The sequence below is a fragment of the Bombina bombina genome, chromosome 2, assembly GCF_027579735.1.
Source record: "Bombina bombina isolate aBomBom1 chromosome 2, aBomBom1.pri, whole genome shotgun sequence".
Classification (NCBI taxonomy): Eukaryota; Metazoa; Chordata; class Amphibia; order Anura; family Bombinatoridae; genus Bombina; species Bombina bombina.
The window spans coordinates 206,801,424-206,826,906 of record NC_069500.1 but is presented as its reverse complement, the minus strand read 5'-3'; the positions used below and the strand labels follow the sequence as shown (position 1 = coordinate 206,826,906).

At 41.9% G+C, this 25,483-nt stretch overlaps 1 protein-coding gene across 1 annotated transcript in view; it reads right to left on the bottom strand.

Moving 5' to 3' along the window:
* The window catches only part of MSH3 (mutS homolog 3), a 756,380-nt gene that overhangs the window by 365,056 nt on the left and 365,841 nt on the right, over positions 1–25,483 (bottom strand). Inside the window, exon 16 of the mRNA XM_053699713.1 lies at positions 15,817–15,949. Within this exon, the coding sequence (XP_053555688.1) occupies positions 15,817–15,949 (133 nt within the window). The remainder of the gene's footprint in view (positions 1–15,816; positions 15,950–25,483) is intronic.

Below are 25,483 nucleotides of genomic sequence, written 5' to 3'. Positions count from 1 at the left end.
CTCTGAACATTGTGAGGGTACATCGGATACGGCTACTAAAGCGTCAGAAGGCTCAGCATTTGTTCTTAACCCAGAGCAACTGCGCTTCCCTTGCAACCCAGGCAGTTTGGATAAAACCTCTGTGAGGGTAGAATTCATAACTGTGGCCATATCTTGCAAGGGGAAAGAATTAGATGCACTAGATGTACTTGGCGTCGCTTGTGCGGGAGTTACTGGTTGTGACACTTGGGGAGAACTAGATGGCATAACCTGATTTCCTTCTGTCTGAGAATCATCCAGTGCCAAACTCTTATAAGTCAAAATATGCTGTTTGCAATTTATAGACATATCAGTACATGTGGGACACATTCTAAGAGGGGGTTCCACAATGGCTTCTAAACATATTGAGCAAGGAGTTTCCTCAATGTCAGACATGTTGAACAGGCTAGTAATGAGACAAGCAAGCTTGGAAAACACTTTATTCAGTGAAAAAACAACAATTTTTTAAAAACGGTGCTGTGCCTTTAAGAGAAAAAAAAGGCATACACAATCTGCAAAACTGCTTAAAAATACCTCAAATTTTTCGAAATTTTTAAACCAGATTCCAGAAGCTTTAGAAATATTGAAACAATTAACCCCCAAATAAGGAAACCGGACTGACAAAGTGTCAAAAACCGGAAAAAAAACCTGTTAGCACCTTGCCACAGCTCGCCTACCTGCCCTTAGGGATTGGTAATGAGGGGATAAAGCTTCGTTTTGACCCAAGAAGTTCACCAGGACCCCTCCGGTGTTGTAGCTTGCTGGTCGTCTTAGAGAAAACAACTGCACAACTGAGGCATAAAATTAGGCCCCTCCAATCTCACTCGATGTTACTAAGGCCTCCAAAAAAACACACCAAGAGTTTTAACCAGCCATGTGGGTTCTAAAAACCCCAAAAAGCCAAGTGCCCTCAATATAGATGTCCCTTAAAGGACTATTAACAGCACTCCCAGCACACACAACTGTTTGTTATATATCATTCAAACTGAGTGTTAACCATAAGTTTAGCCCTTTATGCAAGCTTAGTAATACCACTATAAGTCCAGGATTACTGCTTACCCTTACCCTCATGGACATACTGTCAGCCTTTCTGAAATATCACAGTCTCTCCAGAAAAAATGACTGAACATACCTCATTGCTGTATAGCATGAAACCGTTCCTCACACTGAAGTTTTCCTGTACTCCTCAGCTTCTGTGGGAACAGCATTGGACCTTAGTTACAAATGCTAAGATCATCATCCTCTAGGCAGAAATCTTCATCCATCTCCTGCCTGAGAGTAAATAGTACACACCGGTACCATTTAAAAATAACAAACGCTTGCTTGAAGAAAATAAAAACTAACAGTTTATCACCTCTTTCACTTTACCCTTCCTGCTTAGAGCTAGCAAAAAGAATGACTGGGGGGTGGAGTTAAGGGGGGAGCTATATAGACAGCTCTGCTGTGGGTGCTCTCTTTGCCACTTCCTGTTAGGAAGGATAATATCCCACAAGTAAGGATGAAACCGTGGACTCGGTACATCTTGCAAAAGAAAATGTACAGTCACCACCTGAACAAAAAGAAAGGGTTGGACCATTCTAAAATAAATTATTTATCAGGCGATCATAAATTTATATATAAGCCTCTTCTAGAGCCTCAACCAAAAGCAGCTGCAGTGGTTATGAGAACAATGCATGCTATAGGTCGAAGAAGAAAACCTTGATGAACAAAAATTTTCTTTAGGAGACCCTCTAATTTTTTATCCATAGGATCAATGAAAGCACAACTGTCTTCAATAGGTATAGTTGTACGCTTAGCCAGGGTAGAAATAGCTCCCTCCACCTTAGGGACCGTCTGCCATGAGTCCTTTATGGTGTCAGAAATGAGACACATTTTCTTAAAAACAGGAGGGGGGAGAGAACGGAATACCTGGTTTATCCCACTCCTTAGTAACAATGTCCGAAATCCTCTTAGGGACCGGAAACACATCAGTGTAAACAGGAACCTCTAAATATTTGTCCATTTTACACAATTTCTCTGGAACTACAATAGGGTCACAATCATCCAGAGTAGCTAAAACCTCCCTGAGCAATAAGCGGAGTGCTCTAGCTTAAATTTAAATGCCATCATATCTGAATCTGTCTGAGAGAACATTTTTCCTGAATCAGAAATCTCTCCCTCAGACAGCAAATCCCTCATCCCTACTTCAGAACATTGTGAGGGAATATCGGATACGGCTACTAAAGCGGCAGAAGGCTCAGCATTTGTTCTTAACCCAGAGCTACTGCACTTCCCTTGCAACCCAGGCAGCTTAGATAAAACCTCTGTGAGGGTAGTATTAATAACTGAAGCCATATCTTGCAAGGTGAAAGAATTAGACGCACTAGAAGTACTTGGCGTCGCTTGTGCGGGCGTTACTGGTTGTGACACTTGGGGAGAACTAGATGGCAAAACCTGATTTCCTTCTGTCTGAGAATCATCTAATGCCAAACTTTTTTAAGTCAAAATATGCTGTTTGCAATTTATAGACATATCAGTACAAGTGGGACACATTCTAAGAGGGGGTTCCACAATGGCTTCTAAACAAATTGAACAATGAGTTTCCTCAGTGTCAGACATGTTTAACAGTCTAGTAATGAAGCAAGCAAGCTTGGAAAACACTTTATTTAATGAAAAAAACACAATTTGCAAAAATGGTACTGTACCTTTAAGAGAAAAAAAAGGCATACACAAACTGCAAAACAGGTTAAAATTGCTTCAATTTTTCTGAAATTTTAACAGTGTACCCACTAAGCTTTAGGAGGATTGCACCACAAGTAAATAAGGAAGAAACCCCCAATTGACAAAACCGGATTGAAATATGTCTAAAACCGGTTAAAACCCACAAAGCACCTTGCCACAGCTCTGCTGTGGCCCTACCTGCCCTTAGGAAGCGATAATATGGGGTTTAAAGCTTCAATTAGTCCCTCAGAAGACTCTCAGGACCTCAGGAGAAGTTGCTTGCTGCTTGTAAATGTAGGCCCCACCCACCTCACTCGATGTTGCTGGGGCCTACACAAAACTAACAAACCCTGCCTGAAAGCCATGTGGGTTATAAACAACCCCAAAGAACCCTCCAGGCAGTAATCTTCATCTATGTCCTGCCTGAGAGTAAATAGTACAACACCGGTACCATTTAAAAATAACAAACACTTGATTGAAGATAAAATAAAACTAACAGTTTAACACCTCTTCTCTTTACTCTTCCTGCTTAGAGCCAGCAAAGAGAATGACTAGGGGGTGGAGTTAAGGGGGGGAGCTATATAGACAGCTCTGCTGTGGTGCTCTCTTTGCTACTTCCTGTCAGGAAGGACAATATCCCACAAGTTAGGATGAATCTGTGGACTCGGTACATCATGCAAAAGAAACCTACAATTATTACGTTTGCTGTGTAGATGTACATTAAAATAAATAATTCTGCTGTCAGAAACTGGGTTATTAGTTATTGATTCTGTATGCATAATGTCTATAATTTCTAATTGCATGCATGCTAGTTTAAGGGAGAGAAAGGTCAAAATTGAAATGTGCATGGATGCATTTCAATATTAAATAGAAGCATTGTTGCAATATACTTCCATTAGCAAAAATGCTTCTAGTAAAAGTTATCACTTTCAGCGTTATTTGCACATATGTCACATGTGACGATATACAAGCCACTGCTTACTCACAGAAAAGGTGTGTTGTTTGAATGCTGGTGCATGGGGCACTCACATAATATGTGCTTATGCTGTTGAAAAAACATAATTTATGCTTACCTGATAAATTTATTTCTCTTGTGGTGTATCCAGTCCACGGATCATCCATTACTTGTGGGATATTCTCCTTCCCAACAGGAAGTTGCAAGAGGATCACCCACAGCAGAGCTGCTATATAGCTCCTCCCTTAACTGCCATATCCAGTCATTCGACCGAAACTAGCCGAGAAAGGAGAAACCATAGGGTGCAGTGGTGACTGTAGTTTAAAATTTAGACCAGCCTTAAAAGGACAGGGCGGGCCGTGGACTGGATACACCACAAGAGAAATAAATTTATCAGGTAAGCATAAATTATGTTTTCTCTTGTTAGGTGTATCCAGTCCACGGATCATCCATTACTTGTGGGATACCAATACCAAAGCTAAAGTACACGGATGAAGGGAGGGACAAGGCAGGTACTTAAACGGAAGGGACCACTGCCTGTAGAACCTTTCTCCCAAAAACAGCCTCCGAAGAAGCAAAAGTATCAAATTTGTAAAATTTTGAAAAGGTATGAAGCGAAGACCAAGTCGCCGCTTTGCAAATCTGTTCAACAGAAGCCTCATTTTTAAAGGCCCAGGTGGAAGCCACAGCTCTAGTAGAATGAGCTGTAATCCTTTCAGGGGGCTGCTGTCCAGCAGTCTCATAGGCTAAGCGTATTACGCTCCGAAGCCAAAAAGAAAGAGAGGTTGCCGAAGCCTTTTGACCTCTCCTCTGTCCAGAGTAAACAACAAACAGGGAAGATGTTTGACGAAAATCTTTAGTCGCTTGTAAGTAAAACTTTAAAGCACGGACTACGTCCAAATTATGTAAAAGACGTTCCTTCTTTGAAGAAGGATTAGGACACAATGATGGAACAACAATCTCTTGATTGATATTCTTGTTGGAAACTACTTTAGGTAAAAACCCAGGTTTTGTACGCAGAACTACTTTATCTGTATGGAAAATTAGATAAGGAGAATCACATTGTAAAGCTGATAACTCAGAGACTCTACGAGCCGAGGAGATATCCATAAAAAACAGAACTTTCCAAGATAAAAGTTTGATATCAATGGAATGAAGGGGTTCAAACGGAACTCCTTGAAGAACCTTAAGAACCAAGTTTAAGCTCCATGGAGGAGCAACAGGTTTAAACACAGGCTTAATTCTAACCAAAGCCTGACAAAATGCCTGGACGTCTGGAACCTCTGCCAGACGCTTGTGCAAAAGAATAGACAGAGCAGAAATCTGTCCCTTTAAAGAACTAGCTGATAATCCTTTATCCAAACCCTCTTGGAGAAAGGACAATATCCTAGGAATCCTAACCTTACTCCATGAGTAATTCTTGGATTCACACTAATGAAGAGATTTGCGCCATATCTTATGGTAGATTTTACAGGCTTTCGTGCCTGTATTAAGGTATCAATGACTGACTCGGAGAAGCCACGCCTTGATAAAATCAAGCGTTCAATCTCCAGGCAGTCAGTCTCAGAGAAATTAGATTTGGATGATTGAAAGGACCTTGTAGTAGAAGGTCTTGTCTCAGAGGCAGAGGCCAAGGTGGAAAGGATGACATGTCCACCAGGTCTGCATACCAGCTCCTGCGTGGCCACGCAGGCGCGATCAAGATCACCGATGCTCTCTCCTGTTTGATTTTGGCAATCAGTCGAGGGAGCAGAGGAAACGGTGGAAACACAAAAGCCAGGTTGAAGAACCACGGTGCTGCTAGAGCATCTATCAGCGTTGCTTCTGGGTCCCTGGACCTGGATCCGTAACAAGGAAGCTTGGCGTTCTAGCGAGACGCCATGAGATCCAATTCTGGTGTGCCCCAACGATGAACCAATTGAGCAAACACCTCCGGATGGAGTTCCCACTCCACCGGATGAAAAGTCTGACGACTTAGAAAATCCGCCTCCCAGTTCTCTACACCTGGGATATGGATCGCTGATAGATGGCAAGAGTGAGTCTCTGCCCAGCGAATTATCTTGGAGACTTCTAACATCGCTAGGGAGCTCCTGGTCCCCCCTTGATGGTTGATGTAAGTCACAGTCGTGATGTTGTCCGACTGAAATCTGATGAACCTCAGGGTTGCTAACTGAGGCCAAGCTAGAAGAGCATTGAATATTGCTCTTAACTCCAGAATATTTATTGGGAGGAGTTTCTCCTCCTGAGTCCACGATCCCTGAGCCTTCAGGGAATCCCAGACTGCACCCCAACCTAGAAGGCTGGCATCTGTTGTTACAATTGTCCAATCTGGCCTGCGAAAGGTCATACCTCTGGACAGATGGACTCGAGATAGCCACCAGAGAAGAGAATCTCTGGTCTCTTGATCCAGATTTAGCAGAGGGGATAAATCTGTGTAATCCCCATTCCACTGACTGAGCATGCATAATTGCAGCGGTCTGAGATGTAGGCGCGCAAATGGCACTATGTCCATCACCGCTACCATTAAGCCGATCACTTCCATGCACTGAGCCACCGAAGGGCGCGGAATGTAGTGAAGAACACGGCAGGAATTTAGAAGCTTTGATAACCTGGACTCCGTCAGGTAAATTTTCATTTCTACAGAATCTATCAGAGTTCCTAGGAAGGAAACCCTTGTGAGGGGTGATAGAGAACTCTTTCCCTCGTTCACTTTCCACCCATGCAACCTCAGAAATGCCAACACTATGTCCGTATGAGATTTGGCAATTTGGAAGTTTGACGCCTGTATCAGGATGTCGTCTAGATAAGGGGCCACTGCTGTGCCCCGTGGTCTTAGGACCGCCAGAAGAGACCCCAGAACCTTTGTTCTGGGGCTGTAGCTAACCCGAAGGGAAGAGCCACAAACTGGTAATGCCTGTCTAGAAAGGCAAACCTTAGGAACCGATGATGATCTTTGTGAATCGGTATGTGAAGGTAAGCATCCTTCAAATCCACTGTGGTCATGTACTGACCCTCCTGGATCATAGGTAGGATTGTCCGAATAGTTTCCATTTTGAACGATGGAACTCTGAGGAATTTGTTTAAGATCTTTAGATCCAAAATTGGTCTGAAGGTTCCCTCTTTTTTGGAACCACAAACAGATTTGAATAAAATCCCTGTCCTTGTTCCATCTGTGGAACTGGATGGATCACTCCCATTATTAGGAGATCTTGCACACAGCGTAAGAATGCCTCTTTCTTTATCTGGTTTACAGATAATCTCGAAAGGTAAAATCTCCCTTGTGGGGGGGAAGCTTTGAAGTCCAGAAGATATCCCTGAGATATGATCTCCAACGCCCAGGGATCCTGAACATCTCTTGCCCACGCCTGGGCGAAGAGAGAAAGTCTGCCCCCTACTAGATCCATTGCCGGATAGGGGGCCGTTCCTTCATGCTGTCTTAGAGGCAGCAGCAGGCTTTCTGGCCTGCTTGCCTTTGCTCCAGGCCTGGTTAGATTTCCAGGCCGGCTTGGATTGCGCAAAAGTTCCCTCTTGTTTTGAAGCAGAGGAAGTTGATGCTGCACCTGCCTTGAAGTTTCGAAAGGCACAAAAATTAGACTGTTTGGCCCTTGATTTGGCCCTGTCCTGAGGAAGGGTATGACCCTTACCTCCAGTAATGTCAGCAATAATTTCCTTCAAACCAGGCCCGAATAGGGTCTGCCCCTTGAAGGGAATGTTAAGTAATTTAGACTTTGAAGTCACGTCAGCTGACCAAGATTTAAGCCATAGTGCCCTACGCGCCTGGGTGGCGAATCCAGAATTCTTAGCCGTTAGTTTAGTCAAATGAACAATGGCATCAGAAACAAAAGAATTAGCTAGCTTAAGTGTTCTAAGCTTGTCAAGTATTTCAGTCAATGGAGTAGCTGTCTGAAAGGCCTCTTCCAGAGACTCAAACCAGAACGCCGCAGCAGCAGTGACAGGAGCAATGCATACAAGGGGCTGCAGGATAAAACTTTGTTGAATAAACATTTTCTTAAGGTAACCTTCTAATTTTTTATCCATTGGATCTGAAAAAGCACAACTGTCCTCGACAGGGATAGTGGTACGCTTTGCTAAAGTAGAAACTGCTCCCTCCACCTTAGGGACCGTCTGCCATAAGTCCCGTGTGGTGGCGTCTATTGGAAACATTTTTCTAAAAATAGGAGGGGGGGAAAATGGCACACCGGGTCTGTCCCACTCCTTAGTAATAATTTCTGTAAACCTTTTAGGTATTGGAAAAACGTCAGTACACACCGGCACCGAGTAGTATTTATCCAGTCTACACAATTTCTCTGGCACTGCAATTGTGTCACAGTCATTCAGAGCAGCTAAAACCTCTCCAAGCAACACCGGAGGTTCTCAAGCTTAAATTTAAAAGTAGACATATCTGAATCAGGTTTCCCCGAGTCAGAGACGTCACCCACAGACTAAAGCTCTTCCTCAGCTTCTGCATATTGTGACGCAGTATCAGACATGGGCCTTAAAACATCTGCGCGCTCTGTATTACGTCTAACCCCAGAGCTATCGCGCTTTCCTCTGAATTCAGGCAGTCTGGCTAATACCGCTGACAGGGTATTATCCATGATTGCCGCCATGTCCTGCAAAGTAATCGCTATGGGCGTCTTTGATGTACTTGGCGCCATTTTAGCGTGAGTCCCTTGAGCGGGAGTCAAAGGGTCCGACACGTGGGGAGAGTTAGTCGGCATAACTTCCCCCTCGTCAGAATCCTCTGGTGATAATTCTTTTAAAGATAACAGCTGATCTTTATTGTTTAAAGTGAAATCAATACATTTAGTACACATTCTCCTATGGGGTTCCACCATGGCTTTTAAACATAATGAACAAGGAGTTTCCTCTATGTCAGACATGTTTATACAGACTAGCAATGAGACTAGCATGCTTGGAAAACACTTTAAATCAAGTTAACAAGCAATATAAAAAAAAAAAAACTTTACTGTGCCTTTAAGAGAAACAAATTTTGCCAAAATTTGAAATAACAGTGAAAAAAGGCAGTTAAACTAACAAAATTTTGACAGTGTATGTAACAAGTTAGCAGAGCATTGCACCCACTTGCAAATGGATGATTAACCCCTTAATACAAAAAACATAATTTATGCTTACCTGATAAATTTATTTCTCTTGTAGTGTATCCAGTCCACGGATCATCCATTACTTGTTGGATATTCTGCTTCCCAACAGGAAGTTGCAAGAGGATCACCCACAGCAGAGCTGCTATATAGCTCCTCCCCTAACTGTCATATCCAGTCATTCGACCGAAAACAAACAGAGAAAGGAGAAACCATAGGGTGCAGTGGTGACTGTAGTCTAATTAAAATTTAGACCTGCCTTAAAAGGACAGGGCGGGCCGTGGACTGGATACACTACAAGAGAAATAAATTTATCAGGTAAGCATAAATTATGTTTTCTCTTGTTAAGTGTATCCAGTCCACAGATCATCCATTACTTGTGGGATACCAATACCAAAGCTAAAGTACACGGATGATGGGAGGGACAAGGCAGGATTAAGCGGAAGGAACCACTGCCCGAAGAACCTTTCTCCCAAAAACAGCCTCAGAAGAAGCAAAAGTATCAAATTTGTAAAATTTTGAAAAAGTGTGAAGCGAAGACCAAGTCGCAGCCTTGCAAATCTGTTCAACAGAGGCCTCATTTTTGAAGGCCCAGGTGGAAGCCACAGCTCTAGTAGAATGAGCTGTAATCCTTTCAGGGAGCTGCTGTCCAGCAGTCTCATAGGCTAGGCGTATTACGCTCCGAAGCCAAAAGGACAGAGAGGTTGCCGAAGCTTTTTGACCTCTCCTCTGTCCAGAGTAAACGACAAACAGGGAAGATGTTTGACGAAAATCCTTAGTAGCTTGTAAGTAAAACTTCAAGGCACGGACTACGTCCAGATTATGTAAAAGACGTTCCTTCTTTGAAGAAGGATTAGGACACAATGATGGAACAACAATCTCTTGATTGATATTCTTGTTAGAAACCACCTTAGGTAAAAACCCAGGTTTGGTACGCAGAACTACCTTATCTGCATGAAAAATCAGATAAGGAGAATCACATTGTAAGGCAGATAGCTCAGAGACTCTCCGAGCCGAGGAAATATCCATCAAAAACAGAACTTTCCAAGATAAAAGTTTAATATCAATGGAATGAAAGGGTTCAAACGGAACTCCTTGAAGAACTTTAAGAACCAAGTTTAAGCTCCACGGAGGAGCAACAGGTTAAAACACAGGCTTAATTCTAACCAAAGCCTGGCAAAATGCCTGAACGTCTGGAACCTCTGCCAGACGCTTGTGCAAAAGAATAGACAGAGCAGAAATCTGTCCCTTTAAGGAACTAGCTGATAATCCTTTGTCCAAGCCCTCTTGGAGAAAAGACAATATTCTAGGAATCCTAACCTTACTCCATGAGTAATTCTTGGATTCACACCAATAAGGATATTTACTCCATATCTTGTGGTAGATTTTCCTGGTAACAGGCTTTCGTGCCTGTATTAAGGTATCAATGACTGACTCGGAGAAGCCACTCTTTGATAGAATCAAGCGTTCAATCTCCATGCAGTCAGTCTCAGAGAAATTAGATTTGGATGATTGAAAGGACCTTGTATCAGAAGGTCCTGTCTTAGAGGCAGAGTCCATGGTGGAAAGGATGACATGTCCACTAGGTCTGCATACCAAGTCCTGCGTGGCCACGCAGGTGCTATCAGAATCACCGATGCTCTCTCCTGTTTGATTTTGGCAATCAGTCGAGGGAGCAGAGGAAACGGTGGAAACACATAAGCCAGGTTGAAGAACCAAGGAGCTGCTAGAGCATCTATCAGCGTCGCTTCTGGGTCCCTGGACCTGGATCCGTAACAAGGGAGCTTGGTGTTCTGGCGAGACGCCATGAGATCCAACTCTGGTTTGCCCCAACGATGAATCAATTGAGCAAACACCTCCGGATGGAAAGTCTGACGACATAGAAAATCCGCCTCCCAGTTCTCCACGCCTGGGATATGGATTGCTGACAGGTGGCAAGAGTGGCACTCTGCCCAGCGAATTATTTTTGAGACTTCTAACATCGCTAGGGAACTCCTGGTTCCCCCTTGATGGTTGATGTAAGCCACAGTCGTGATGTTGTCCGACTGAAATCTGATGAACCTCAGTGTTGCTAACTGAGGCCAAGCCAGAAGAGCATTGAATATCGCTCTTAACTCCAGAATATTTATTGGAAGGAGTTTCTCCTCCTGAGTCCACGATCAATGTGCCTTCAGGGAGTTCCAGACTGCACCCCAATCTAGAAGGCTGGCATCTGTTGTTACAATTGTCCAATCTGGCCTGCGAAAGGTCATACCCTTGGACAGGTGGACCCGAGACAACCACCAGAGAAGAGAATCTCTGGTCTCTTGATCCAGATTTAGCAGAGGGGACAAATCTGTGTAATCCCCATTCCACTGACTCAGCATGCATAATTGCAGCGGTCTGAGATGTAGGCCCGCAAATGGCACTATGTCCATTGCCGCTACCATTAAGCCGATTACCTCCATACACTGAGCCACCGAAGGGCGCGGAATGGAGTTTAGAACACGGCAAGCATTTAGAAGTTTTGATAACCTGGACTCCGTCAGGTAAATTTTCATTTCTACAGAATCTATAAGAGTCCCTAAGAAGGAGACTCTTGTGAGTGGGGATAGAGAACTCTTTTCCTCGTTCACTTTCCACCCGTGCGACCTCAGAAATGCCAGAACTATCTCTGTATGAGACTTGGCAACTTGAAAGTTTGACGCCTGTATCAGGATGTCGTCTAGATACGGAGCTACAGCTATGCGTCGCGGTCTTAGAACCGCCAGAAGTGAGCCCAGAACCTTTGTAAAGATTCTCGGGGCTGTAGCCAACCCGAAGGGAAGAGCTACAAATTGGTAATGCCTGTCTAGAAAGGCAAACCTTAGAAACCGATGATGGTCTTTGTGAATCGGTATGTGAAGGTAGGCATCCTTTAGGTCCACTGTGGTCATGTACTGACCCTCTTGGATCATGGGTAGGATGGTCCGAATAGTTTCCATTTTGAAAGATGGAACTCTGAGGAATTTGTTTAAGATCTTTAGATCCAAAATTGGTCTGAAGGTTCCCTCTTTTTTGGGAACCACAAACAGATTTGAATAAAAACCCTGTCCTTGTTCCGTCCGCGGAACTGGATGGATCACTCTCATAATTAGGAGGTCTTGCACACAGCGTAGGAATGCCTCTTTCTTTATCTGATTTGCAGATAGCCTTGAAAGATGAAATCTCCCTTGTGGAGGGGAAGCTTTGAAGTCCAGAAGATATCCCTGAGATATGATCTTGAATATCTCTTGCCCATGCCTGGGCGAAGAGAGAAAGTCTGCCCCCTACTAGATCCGTCGCCGGATAGGGGGCCGTTCCTTCATGCTGTCTTAGAGGCAGCAGCAGGCTTTCTGGCCTGCTTGCCTTTGTTCCAGGACTGGTTAGGTTTCCAGGCCTGCTTAGATTGAGCAAAAGTTCCCTCTTACTTTGAAGCGGAGGAAGTTGATGCTGCACCTGCCTTGAAATTTCGAAAGGCACGAAAATTAGACTGTTTGGCCTTTGCTTTGGCCCTGTCCTGAGGAAGGGTATGACCCTTACCTCCAGTAATGTCAGCAATAATTTCCTTCAAACCAGGCCCGAATAAGGTCTGCCCCTTGAAAGGAATGTTGAGTAATTTAGACTTCGAAGTCACGTCAGCTGACCAGGATTTAAGCCATAGCGCCCTACGCTCCTGGATGGCGAATCCGAAATTCTTAGCCGTTAGTTTAGTCAAATGAACAATGGCATCAGAAACAAATGAGTTAGCTAGCTTAAGTGTTCTAAGCTTGTCAATAATTTCAGTCAATGGAGCTGTATGGATGGCCTCTTCCAGGGCCTCAAACCAGAATGCCGCCGCGGCCATGACAGGCGCTATGCATGCAAGGGGCTGTAAAATAAAACCTTGTTGAATAAACATTTTCTTAAGTTAACCCTCCTGACAACTGTCCTCAACCGGGATAGTGGTACGCTTTGCTAAAGTAGAAACTGCTCCCTCCACCTTAGGGACCGTCTGCCATAAGTCCCGTGTAGTGGCGTCTATTGGAAACATTTTTCTAAATATAGGAGGTGGGGAAAAAGAAACACCTGGTCTATCCCACTCCTTGCTAATAATTTCTGTAAGCCTTTTAGGTATAGGAAAAACATCAGTACACACCAGCACCGCATAGTATTTATCCAGCCTACACAATTTCTCTGGTACTGCAACTGTGTTACAGTCATTCAGAGCAGCTAATACCTTCCCAAGCAACACACGGAGGTTCTCAAGCTTAAATTTAAAATTAGAAATCTCTGAATCAGGTTTCTCCGAATCAGAGACGTCACCCACAGACTGAAGCTCTCCGTCCTCATGATCTGCATATTGTGACGCAGTATCAGACGTGGCCCTTACAGCATCTGCGCGCTCTGTATTTCTCCTAACCCCAGAGCAATCGCGCTTGCCTCTTAATTCAGGCAACCTGGATAATACCTCTGACAGGGTATTATTCATGATTGCAGCCATGTCCTGCAAGGTAATCGCTATGGGCGTCCCTGATGCAATTGGCGCCATATTAGCGTGCATCCCCTGAGCGGGAGGCGAAGGGTCTGACACGTGGGGAGAGTTAGTCGGCATAACTTCCCCCTCGTCAGAATCTTCTGGTGATATTTATTTTATAGTTAGACTGATCTTTACTGTTTAAGGTGAAATCAATACATTTAGTACACATTCTCCTTTCAAACATAATGAACAAGTTGTTTCCTCTGTGTCAGACATGTTTAAACAGACTAGCAATGAGACTAGCAAGCTTGGAAAACACTTTAAACAAGTTTACAAGCAATATAAAAAACGTTACTGCACCTTTAAGAAACACAAATTTTTGCCAAAATTTGAAATAACAGTGAAAAAAGGCAGTTATACTAAAAAAAAATTTTTACAGTGTATGTAACAAGTTAGCAGAGCATTGTACCCACTTGCAAATGGATGATTAACCCCTTAATACCAAACACAGAATAATAACTGAAAAAAAACGTTTTGTTTTTAAATAGTCACAACAACTGCCACAGCTCTACTGTGGCTTGTTACCTCCCTCAAAAACGACTTTGAAGCCTTTTGAGCCGTCCAGAAATATCCTGGATCATGCAGGAAGAAGCTGGATGTCTGTGTCTGTAATTTTTGCTGCACAAAAAAACCCTTCCCACTCATATTACAACAGTGGAAAGTCAGGAAACTGTTACTAGGCAGAATTCAAGCCAGCCATGTGGAAAAAAACTAGGCCCCAATAAGTTTTATCACCAAATACATATATAAAAACGATTAAACATGCCAGCAAACGTTTTATATTACATTCTTATAAGAGTATGTATCTCTATTAATAAGCCTAATACCAGTAGCTCTCACTGCATTTAAGGCTTTACTTACATTAGTTCAGTATCAGCAGCATTTTCTAGCAAATTCCATCCCTAGAAAAATATTAACTGCACATACCTTATTGCAGGAAAACCTGCACGCCATTCCCTCTCTGAAGTTACCTCACTCCTCAGAATATGTGAGAACAGCCATGGATCTTAGTTACTTCTGCTAAGATCATAGAAAACGCAGGCAGATTCTTCTTCTAAATACTGCCTGAGATAAACAGTACACTCCGGTACCATTTAAAAATAACAAACTTTTGATTGAAGAATAAACTAAGTATAAAACACCACACTTCTCTTACGACCTCCATCTTGGTTGAGGCTTGCAAGAGAATGACTGGATATGACAGTTAGGGGAGGAGCTATATAGCAGCTCTGCTGTGGGTGATCCTCTTGCAACTTCCTGTTGGGAAGGAGAATATCCCACAAGTAATGGATGATCCGTGGACTGGATACACTTAACAAGAGAAAACAGATTAACAAAACGAAAAATATGTTTTTTAAACAGTCATAACAACTGCCACAGCTCCTACTTTTGAAGCCTTTTGAGCCCTTCAGAGATGTCCTATAGCATGCAGGGGACTGCTGAGGGAAGCTGAATATCACAGTTTGTAATTTTAACTGCACCAACTGTAACTTTTATACTATAACAGTGGAAAGCCTCAGGAAACTGTTTCTAGGCAAAAATAAAGCCAGCCATGTGGAAAAAACTAGGCCCCAATAAGTTTTATCACTAAAGCATATATAAAAACGATTAAACATGCCAGCAAACGTTTTATATTGCACATTAATCAGAGTATATACCTCTGATAGCAAGCCTGATACTAGTCGCTATTAAATCACTGTATTTAGGCTTTAACTTACATTAATCCGGTATCAGCAGCATTTTCTAGCAAATTCCATCCCTAGAAAAACTTAACTGCACATACCTTATTGCAGGATACCCTGCACGCCATTCTCCCTCTGAAGTTACCTCACTCCTCAGACATATGTGAGAACGGCAGTGGATCTTAGTTACTTCTGCTTAGATCATAGAAAAACGCAGGCAGATTCTTCTTCTAAATGCTGCCTGAGATAAAATAATACACTCCGGTACCATTTAAAAACAATAAACTTTTGATTGAAGAAAAAACTAACTATATTTTACCACTTTCCTCTAACTACCTCCAGCTATGTTGAGAGCTTGCAAGAGAATGACTGGATATGGCAGTTAGGGGAGGAGCTATATAGCAGCTCTGCTGTGGGTGATCCTCTTGCAACTTCCTGTTGGGAAGGAGAATATCCCACAAGTAATGGATGATACGTGGACTGGATACACCTAACAAGAGAAACATTCATTACTACTACTAGAATCATTTTTGCTAATGGAAGTATATTGCAAAAATGCTTCTATTTAAAATTTAAATGCACCCATGCAATAAAAAATGAAGCATGAAATGCTTGATAGAAACACTATTTCTATATGTTGTTATTCCCCTAAGCTTTCCTATAGAGCTCAGGGACTTCCATATCATGGCTTGCTTGTACATTTTTGCCATTTCTGCATTTCTTTATAAACAAGTGTGTGCTATTTGATTACATCTTATCTTTCTCAAGGATATAACTGTTGTTTGAGCTGACAATTAATACATTATAGTCTTTGTACGTGATCAGCTCTATAGAGAGACTTACCTTTTTGTGATAAATACTGCAAATTCCCCTCTCCAAATCCGGCAGTTTGGATATAGAATTACGAATCTGATTAAAAATGTTGGACTCTGATAGAAGGATCTCTGAAACAGCATCAAGTCGAGCACTGATCTCACTACAATAAGGAGAAAAAAACCATTATAAATGTATTGTCATACTACATATTGATAACTATCATTTTAATCTAGTATAACTTTTAAAAGCACTTATACGTGATGCAGGTACAAATTCATCAGCTTAATTCCTCTTTAAGAGATACTTCACTGATGTCAAAGGTAAAATTCAGAACATGTGTCGTCGGAAAATGCACATGCACGCCAACTATTTAACCCCCTTCGAGACCGAGGACGTGCTAAGAACATCCTACAAAAAAATACCCTTAACGACCAAAGACATTCCTGGCACGTCCTCTGGGGTTTTAAGGTATTGCAGTGATGCCTCGATATTCATCGTTGGCGGGTGGGAGCCATTGCAGGAAGGCGTGTGGGTGGCTCATCGCTGGCGGATATACTGCCAGAGGCGGGCGGCATCGGATGCAGGAGCGCCGGGAGCGTGCCCGGGGGAGCGCACAGGGGCGGGTAAGGGTGGGACCGCTACACTACGGAAAATAACATAATTTATGTAAGAACTTACCTGATAAATTCATTTCTTTCATATTAGCAAGAGTCCATGAGCTAGTGACGTATGGGATATACATTCCTACCAGGAGGGGCAAAGTTTCCCAAACCTCAAAATGCCTATAAATACACCCCTCACCACACCCACAATTCAGTTTAACGAATAGCCAAGAAGTGGGGTGACAAAAAAGTGCGAAAGCATATAAAATAAGGAATTGGAATAATTGTGCTTTATACAAAAATCATAACCACCACAAAAAAAGGGCGGGCCTCATGGACTCTTGCTAATATGAAAGAAATTAATTTATCAGGTAAGTTCTTACATAAATTATGTTTTCTTTCATGTAATTAGCAAGAGTCCATGAGCTAGTGACGTATGGGATAATGATTACCCAAGATGTGGATCTTTCCACGCAAGAGTCACTAGAGAGGGAGGGATAAAATAAAGACAGCCAATTCCTGCTGAAAATAATCCACACCCAAAATAAAGTTTAAAGAAAAACATAAGCAGAAGATTCAAACTGAAACCGCTGCCTGAAGTACTTTTCTACCAAAAACTGCTTCAGAAGAAGAAAATACATAAAAATGGTAGAATTTAGTAAAAGTATGCAAAGAGGACCAAGTTGCTGCTTTGCAAATCTGATCAATCGAAGCTTCATTCCTAAACGCCCAGGAAGTAGAAACTGACCTAGTAGAATGAGCTGTAATCCTTTGAGGCGGAGTTTTACCCGACTCAACATAGGCAAGATGAATTAAAGATTTCAACCAAGATGCCAAAGAAATGGCAGAAGCTTTCTGGCCTTTTCTAGAACCGGAAAAGATAACAAATAAACTAGAAGTCTTTCGGAAAGACTTAGTAGCTTCAACATAATATTTCAAAGCTCTAACAACATCCAAAGAATGCAACGATTTCTCCTTAGAATTCTTAGGATTAGGACATAATGAAGGAACCACAATTTCTCTACTAATGTTGTTGGAATTCACAACTTTAGGTAAAAATTCAAAAGAAGTTCGCAACACCGCCTTATCCTGATGAAAAATCAGAAAAGGAGACTCACAAGAAAGAGCAGATAATTCAGAAACTCTTCTGACAGAAGAGATTGCCAAAAGGAACAAAACTTTCCAAGAAAGTAATTTAATGTCCAATGAATGCATAGGTTCAAACGGAGGAGCTTGAAGAGCCCCCAGAACCAAATTCAAACTCCAAGGTGGAGAGATTGACTTAATGACAGGTTTTATACGAACCAAAGCTTGTACAAAACAATGAATATCAGGAAGATTAGCAATCTTTCTGTGAAAAAGAACAGAAAGAGCAGAGATTTGTCCTTTCAAAGAACTTGCGGATAAACCTTTATCTAAACCATCCTGAAGAAACTGTAAAATTCTCGGGATTCTAAAAGAATGCCAAGAAAAATGATGAGAAAGACACCAAGAAATATAAGTCCTCCAGACTCTATAATATATCTCTCTGGATACAGATTTACGTGCCTGTAACATAGTATTAATCACAGAGTCAGAGAAACCTCTTTGACCAAGAATCAAGCGTTCAATCTCCATACCTTTAAATTTAAGGATTTGAGATCCTGATGGAAAAAAGGACCTTGCGACAGAAGGTCTGGTCGTAGCGGAAGAGTCCACGGATGGCAAGAAGCCATCCGGACAAGATCCGCATACCAAAACCTGTGAGGCCATGCCGGAGCTACCAGCAGAACAAACGAGCATTCCTTCAGAATCTTGGAGATTACTCTTGGAAGAAGAACTAGAGGCGGAAAGATATAAGCAGGATGATACTTCCAAGGAAGTGATAATGCATCCACTGCTTCCGCCTGAGGATCCCGGGATCTGGACAGATACCTGGGAAGTTTCTTGTTTAGATGAGACGCCATCAGATCTATTTCTGGAAGCTCCCACATTTGAACAATCTGAAGAAATACCTCTGGGTGAAGAGACCATTCGCCCGGATGCAACGTTTGGTGACTGAGATAATCCGCTTCCCAATTGTCTATACCTGGGATATGAACCGCAGAGATTAGACAGGAGCTGGATTCCGCCCAAACCAGAATTCGAGATACTTCTTTCATAGCCAGAGAACTGTGAGTCCCTCCTTGATGATTGATGTATGCCACAGTTGTGACATTGTCTGTCTGAAAGCAAATGAACGATTCTCTCTTCAGAAAAGGCCAAAACTGAAGAGCTCTGAAAATTGCACGGAGTTCCAAAATATTGATCGGTAATCTCACCTCCTGAGATTCCCAAACTCCTTGTGACGTCAGAGATCCCCACACAGCTCCCCAACCTGTGAGACTTGCATCTGTTGAAATTACAGTCCAGGTCGGAAGCACAAAAGAAGCCCCCTGAATTAAACGATGGTGATCTGTCCACCACGTTAGAGAGTGTCGTACAATCGGTTTTAAAGATATTAATTGAGATATCTTTGTGTAATCCTTGCACCATTGATTCAGCATACAGAGCTGAAGAGGTCGCATGTGAAAACGAGCAAAGGGGATCGCGTCCGATGCAGCAGTCATAAGACCTAGAATTTCCATGCATAAGGCTACCGAAGGGAATGATTGTGACTGAAGGTTTCGACAAGCTGAAATCAATTTTAGACGTCTCTTGTCTGTTAAAGACAGAGTCAAGGACACTGAATCTATCTGGAAACCCAGAAAGGTTACCCTTGTCTGAGGAATCAATGAACTTTTTGGTGAATTGATCCTCCAACCATGATCTTGAAGAAACAACACAAGTCGATTCGTATGAGATTCTGCTAAATGTAAAGACTGAGCAAGTACCAAGATATCGTCCAAATAAGGAAATACCACAATACCCTGTTCTCTGATTACAGACAGAAGGGCACCGAGAAGCTTTGTAAAAATTCTTGGAGCTGTAGCTAGGCCAAACGGCAGAGCCACAAACTGGTAATGCTTGTCCAGAAAAGAGAATCTCAGGAACTGATAATGATCTGGATGAATCGGAATATGCAGATATGCATCCTGTAAATCTATTGTGGACATATAATGCCCTTGCTGAACAAAAGGCAAGATAGTCCTTACAGTTACCATTTTGAACGTTGGTATCCTTACATAACGATTCAATATTTTTAGATCCAGAACTGGTCTGAAGGAATTCTCCTTCTTTGGTACAATGAAGAGATTTGAATAAAACCCCATCCCCTGTTCCAGAACTGGAACTGGCATAATTACTCCAGCCAACTCTAGTTCTGAAACACAATTCAGAAATGCTTGAGCTTTCACTGGATTTACTGGGACACGGGAAAGAAAAAATCTCTTTGCAGGAGGTCTCATCTTGAAACCAATTCTGTACCCTTCTGAAACAATGTTCTGAATCCAAAGATTGTGAACAGATTTGATCCAAATTTCTTTGAAAAAACGTAACCTGCCCCCTACCAGCTGAGCTGGAATGAGGGCCGCACCTTCATGTGGACTTAGAAGCAGGCTTTGCCTTTCTAGAAGGCTTGGATTTATTCCAGACTGGAGATGGTTTCCAAACTGAAACTGCTCCTGAGGATGAAGGATCAGGCTTTTGTTCTTTGTTGAAACGAAAGGAACGAAAACGATTATTAGCCCTGTTTTTACCCTTAGATTTTTTATCCTGTGGTAAAAAAGTTCCTTTCCCACCAGTAACAGTTGAGATAATAGAATCCAACTGAGAACCAAATAATTTGTTACCCTGGAAAGAAATGGAAAGTAGAGTTGATTTAGAAGCCATATCAGCATTCCAAGTTTTAAGCCATAAAGCTCTTCTAGCTAAAATAGCTAGAGACATAAACCTGACATCAACTCTGATAATATAAAAAATGGCATCACAGATAAAATTATTAGCATGCTGAAGAAGAATAATAATATCATGAGAATCATGATCTGTTACTTGTTGCGCTAAAGTCTCCAACCAAAAAGTTGAAGCTGCAGCAACATCAGCCAATGATATAGCAGGTCTAAGAAGATTACCTGAACACAGATAAGCTTTTCTTAGAAAGGATTCAATTTTCATATCTAAAGGATCCTTAAACGAAGTACCATCTGACGTAGGAATAGTAGTACGTTTAGCAAGGGTAGAAATAGCCCCATCAACTTTAGGGATTTTGTCCCAAAATTCTAATCTGTCAGACGGCACAGGATATAATTGCTTAAAACGTTTAGAAGGAGTAAATGAATTACCCAATTTATCCCATTCTCTGGAAATTACTTCAGAAATAGCATTAGGAACAGGAAAAACTTCTGGAATAACCACAGGAGATTTAAATACCTTATCTAAACGTTTAGAATTAGTATCAAGAGGACCAGAATCCTCTACTTCTAAAGCAATTAGTACTTCTTTAAGTAAAGAACGAATAAATTCCATTTTAAATAAATATGAAGATTTATCAGCATCAATCTCTGAGACAGAATCCTCTGAACCAGAAGAGTCATCAGAATCAGAATGATGATGTTCATTTAAAAATTCATCTGTAGAGAGAGAAGTTTTAAAAGATTTTTTATGTTTACTAGAAGGAGAAATAACAGACATAGCCTTCTTGATGGATTCAGAAACAAAATCTCTTATGTTATTATTATTATCGGTTATTTGTAGAGCGCCAACAGATTCCGCAGCGCTATATTATCAGGAACATTCTGCACCTTAGATGTTGAAGGAACTGCAACAGGCAATGGTACATTACTAAAGGAAATATTATCTGCATTAACAAGTTTGTCATGACAATTAGTACAAACAACAGCCGGAGGAATAGCTACCAAAAGTTTACAGCAGATACACTTAGCTTTGGTAGTTCCAGCACTAGACAGCGATTTTCCTGAAGTATCTTCTGACTCAGATGCAACGTGAGACATCTTGCAATATGTAAGAGAAAAAACAACATATAAAGCAAAATTGATCAAATTCCTTAAATGACAGTTTCAGGAATGGGAAAAAAATGCCAATAAACAAGCTTCTAGTAACCAGAAGCAAAGAAAAAATGAGACTGAGATAATGTGGAGACAAAAGCGACGCCCATATTTTTTTAGCGCCAAATAAGACGCCCACATTATTTGGCGCCTAAATGCTTTTTTGGCGCCAAAAATGACGCCACATCCGGAACGCCGACATTTTTGGCGCAAAAGGACGTCAAAAAAATGACGCAACTTCCGGCGACAGGTATGATGCCGGAAACAGAAAAGATTTTTTGCGCCAAAAAAGTCCGCGCCAAGAATGACGCAATAAAATGAAGCATTTTCAGCCCCCGCGAGCCTAACAGCCCACAGGGAAAAAGAGTCAAATTTTTTAAGGTAAGAAAAAATGATTGATTCAAATGCATTATCCCAAATATGAAACTGACTGTCTGAAAATAAGGAATGTTGAACATCCTGAGTCAAGGCAAATAAATGTTTGAATACATATATTTAGAACTTTATAAATAAAGTGCCCAACCATAACTTAGAGTGTCACAGAAAATAAGATTTACTTACCCCAGGACACTCATCTACATGTTTGTAGAAAGCCAAACCAGTACTGAAACGAAAATCAGCAGAGGCAATGGTATATAAATAAGAGTATATCGTCGATCTGAAAAGGGAGGTAAGAGATGAATCTCTACGACCAATAACAGAGAACCTATGAAATAGACCCCGTAGAAGGAGATCACTGCATTCAAATAGGCAATACTCTCCTCACATCCCTCTGACATTCACTGCACGCTGAGAGGAAAACCGGGCTCCAACTTGCTGCGGAGCGCATATCAACGTAGAATCTAGCACAAACTTACTTCACCACCTCCATAGGAGGCAACGTTTGTAAAACTGAATTGTGGGTGTGGTGAGGGGTGTATTTATAGGCATTTTGAGGTTTGGGAAACTTTGCCCCTCCTGGTAGGAATGTATATCCCATACGTCACTAGCTCATGGACTCTTGCTAATTACATGAAAGAAATAGAGGGTAATAAATGCAGAGAGAGGGCAATCTGAGTGCAGGAAGCAGCTCAAACATTATTGCAGTGATGCCTCGATGTTGAGGCATCCTGAAATACTGTTCCTGACTGCTGGGCCCACGTGGAGCCCAGCACTCAGGAAGAGCATCAGAAGCCATCGGACAGGCTTCTGATGCTTTGCAAGTGTGCTAAGTGCCTTGGTAGGTCAAGGCACTTAGTAAAGTAACATAACATAAAAAAAAAATAATAATATGTATTTTTAATAAAATAGTCCCAAATAGCCCCCTCCCCCATGTGGCTATAAAGATGGCGATGCCCAGGGCATCATAGGGCTTCAGGGGGTGTCCCTAGCCTGCATCATCATAGGGACAGGCTAAGGTCATCCAATCTGAGCTTGCTCTATAATTTAATTTATAATAATAAAATATCCCATTTGTCTGATCATGTCAATATTAGTAAATATTGACACTGATCAGTGTGGATCTCCCTCCCTCTTCTCACTTGCGTTTTTGTTGGAGAGAGAGAGAGATCTGTTATGAGAGAGACAGAGAGAGAGAGAGAGAAAGAAAGATTTAGTTATATTAGTTTAAAAATTGTGAGACCCAAAGGTTCTTTTCAGAGCCATTAACACCTAGCTTGCCAGTGATCACTGCAAATCACTGGCTCTTGCACAAAAGCACTTTTTTGCTCTGTGCATTTTTTTAGGGGTTAATTTTTTTTAGTATTTTTTTGAGAGACCCAAAGGCTCTTTCAGAGCCATTTACTTAAATTTAAATTTGTTGTTGACTTTTTTTTTTTTTAGTAATTAACCCCTAGCTTGCCAGTGATCACTGCAAATCACTGGCTCTTGCAAAAAGGAACTTTTTTGCTCTGTGCATTTTTTTAGGGGTTAATTTTTTTTAGTATTTTTCTGAGAGACCCAAAGGCTCTTTCAGAGCCATTTACTTTAATTTAAATTTGTTGTTGATTTTTGTTTTTAGTAATTAACCCCTAGCTTGCCAGTGATCACTGCAAATCACTGGCTCTTGCACAAAAGCACTTTTTTGCTCTGTGCATTTTTTGGGGTTCTTTTTGTTTTAGTAATTTTTTTGTGAGACCCAAAGGCTCTTTTCTGAGCCATTTAGTGAATTTAAATTTTGTGTTGATTAAATCATGTCACAGAGAACATATAGTGCTGAGGAGGCATATGCCATCCTTGCGTCAGAGTCAGATGCAGACATTGCGGTCGGACATAGATCCCAATTTTGACCCTGCCATATGCTCAGATACATCATTAGATACAGTCTCAACTGATAGTGATGTATCTGTGGCTGCTACCCCCTGCTAGAAGGAGACGTGTTACTCCAGCTGCCATTGCTGCTGAAGGGTGGGTAATGCCTCATCTCCAGAGGCCAGATATCCCACCCTTCACGGCAAATCCTGGCATCAATGTCGATGTGGCAGGATTTAGCCCCCAGCAGTTTATAGAGGTGTTCTGGGCGATGATGTATTTGGGAACATTGTCACCCAAACTAATTTATATACCCATCAGTTCCGTGCTGCAAAGCCCGACACTTTTTTGGCAAAGCAGCAATGGGTCCCCGTCGATGTGCCAGAATTTCAAAAATTCTGGGCATTGACTATGCTGATGGGCATCATAAAGAAACCCTCCATCCGCTCCTACTGGAGCAGTACCCCCATTTTCTCCCAGAGTATGTCGAGGAAGATTTATGGAATGATTCTACATTTCATGCCCTTCAGCAACAACAGCCTTTGCCCCCTTAGGGAGCATCCCCAGTTTGACAGGCTGTATAAAATCTGCCCACTGATTACCCACTTTGCTGCCAGGTTTGCAGAGGCATATACACTTGGAAGAAATATATGTGTTGATGAATCCCTGATGAAGTATAATGGAAGGCTGGAATTCAAGCAGTATATTCCATCCAAGTGCTCCAGATATGGAGTAAAGGTGTATAAGCTCTGTGAGAGTGAGACTGGGTATACTCAGGCCTTCCGGGAGTATGAGGGAAAGGATAGCCACCTTGACCCTCCAGGTTGCCCAGAACATATGGGAACCACTGGCAAGACTGTCTGGAACCTGATATTACCCCTAATGAACAAAGGGTACCACTTGTATTTAGATAATTTTTATACAAGTGTACTTTTGTTCAAGCTACTGTTTTGCTACAGTACAGTAGCTTGCGTTACAATTAAAAAGAACTGCGCAGGTTTCCTAGGACAACTTGCACGTCTCCGGCTACAAAGGGGGGAGACCTCCGCTCTGCGCCAAGAGGAGCTGTTGGCACATAAGTACAGAGAGACAAGAAGGATGTGTACATTCTTACCCCCATTCGCAATGAGAGGACTGTGTAGGTCTCTGTACGTGGCAGAGCTGAGAGCATAAGGAAGCCAGTGTGCATCAAGGCTTATAACCGGCATATGGGTGGGGTCGATCTGGCAGATCAGCTGCTGCAGCCCTACCTAATTATGCGGAGGACAACGGCCTGGTACAAAAAGGTTGTAATTTAATTAATGCAGATTGCAACCTACAATGCTTTTTTGTTATTCAAAAAAGCAAACCCCAGACTTTTTTACAGTTTCAGCTCCAGATCATTTTGGGGATTTTGTATCAAGATGTACCTGCTCCCTGGGCGGTGATGAGAGAAACCAGAGTTGGGGCTACTAATTTTATTTTTAAAATCCCCCCTACTGCTGCAAAGCAGAAACCTAAAAAAAAATGCAAAGTCTGTACCAAGAGGGGCAGAGAAGGGACACCACCTTTTACTGTCCTGATGTTTTTTTTTTACATTTGCCGTTGTGTTTTTTTTTTTTTTGGTCTGTCTAGAAAAATAGACTGAACATACCTCATATTCAGCTTAGCATGCAAACCGTTCCCCTAACTGAAGTTTTCCTGTACTCTTCAGCCCTTGTGAGAACAGCAGTGGATCTTAGTTACAAAGTGCTAAGATCATAATCCTCCTTGCAGAAATCTTCATCTCTTTTCTGACAGAGAGTAAATAGTACACTCCGGCACTATTTAAAATAATAAACTTTTGCTTGAGAAATAAAAAACTAACATTTTTGTCACCACACTCGCTCTGCACTTCCTAGTTACTTAGAGTAGGCAAAGAGA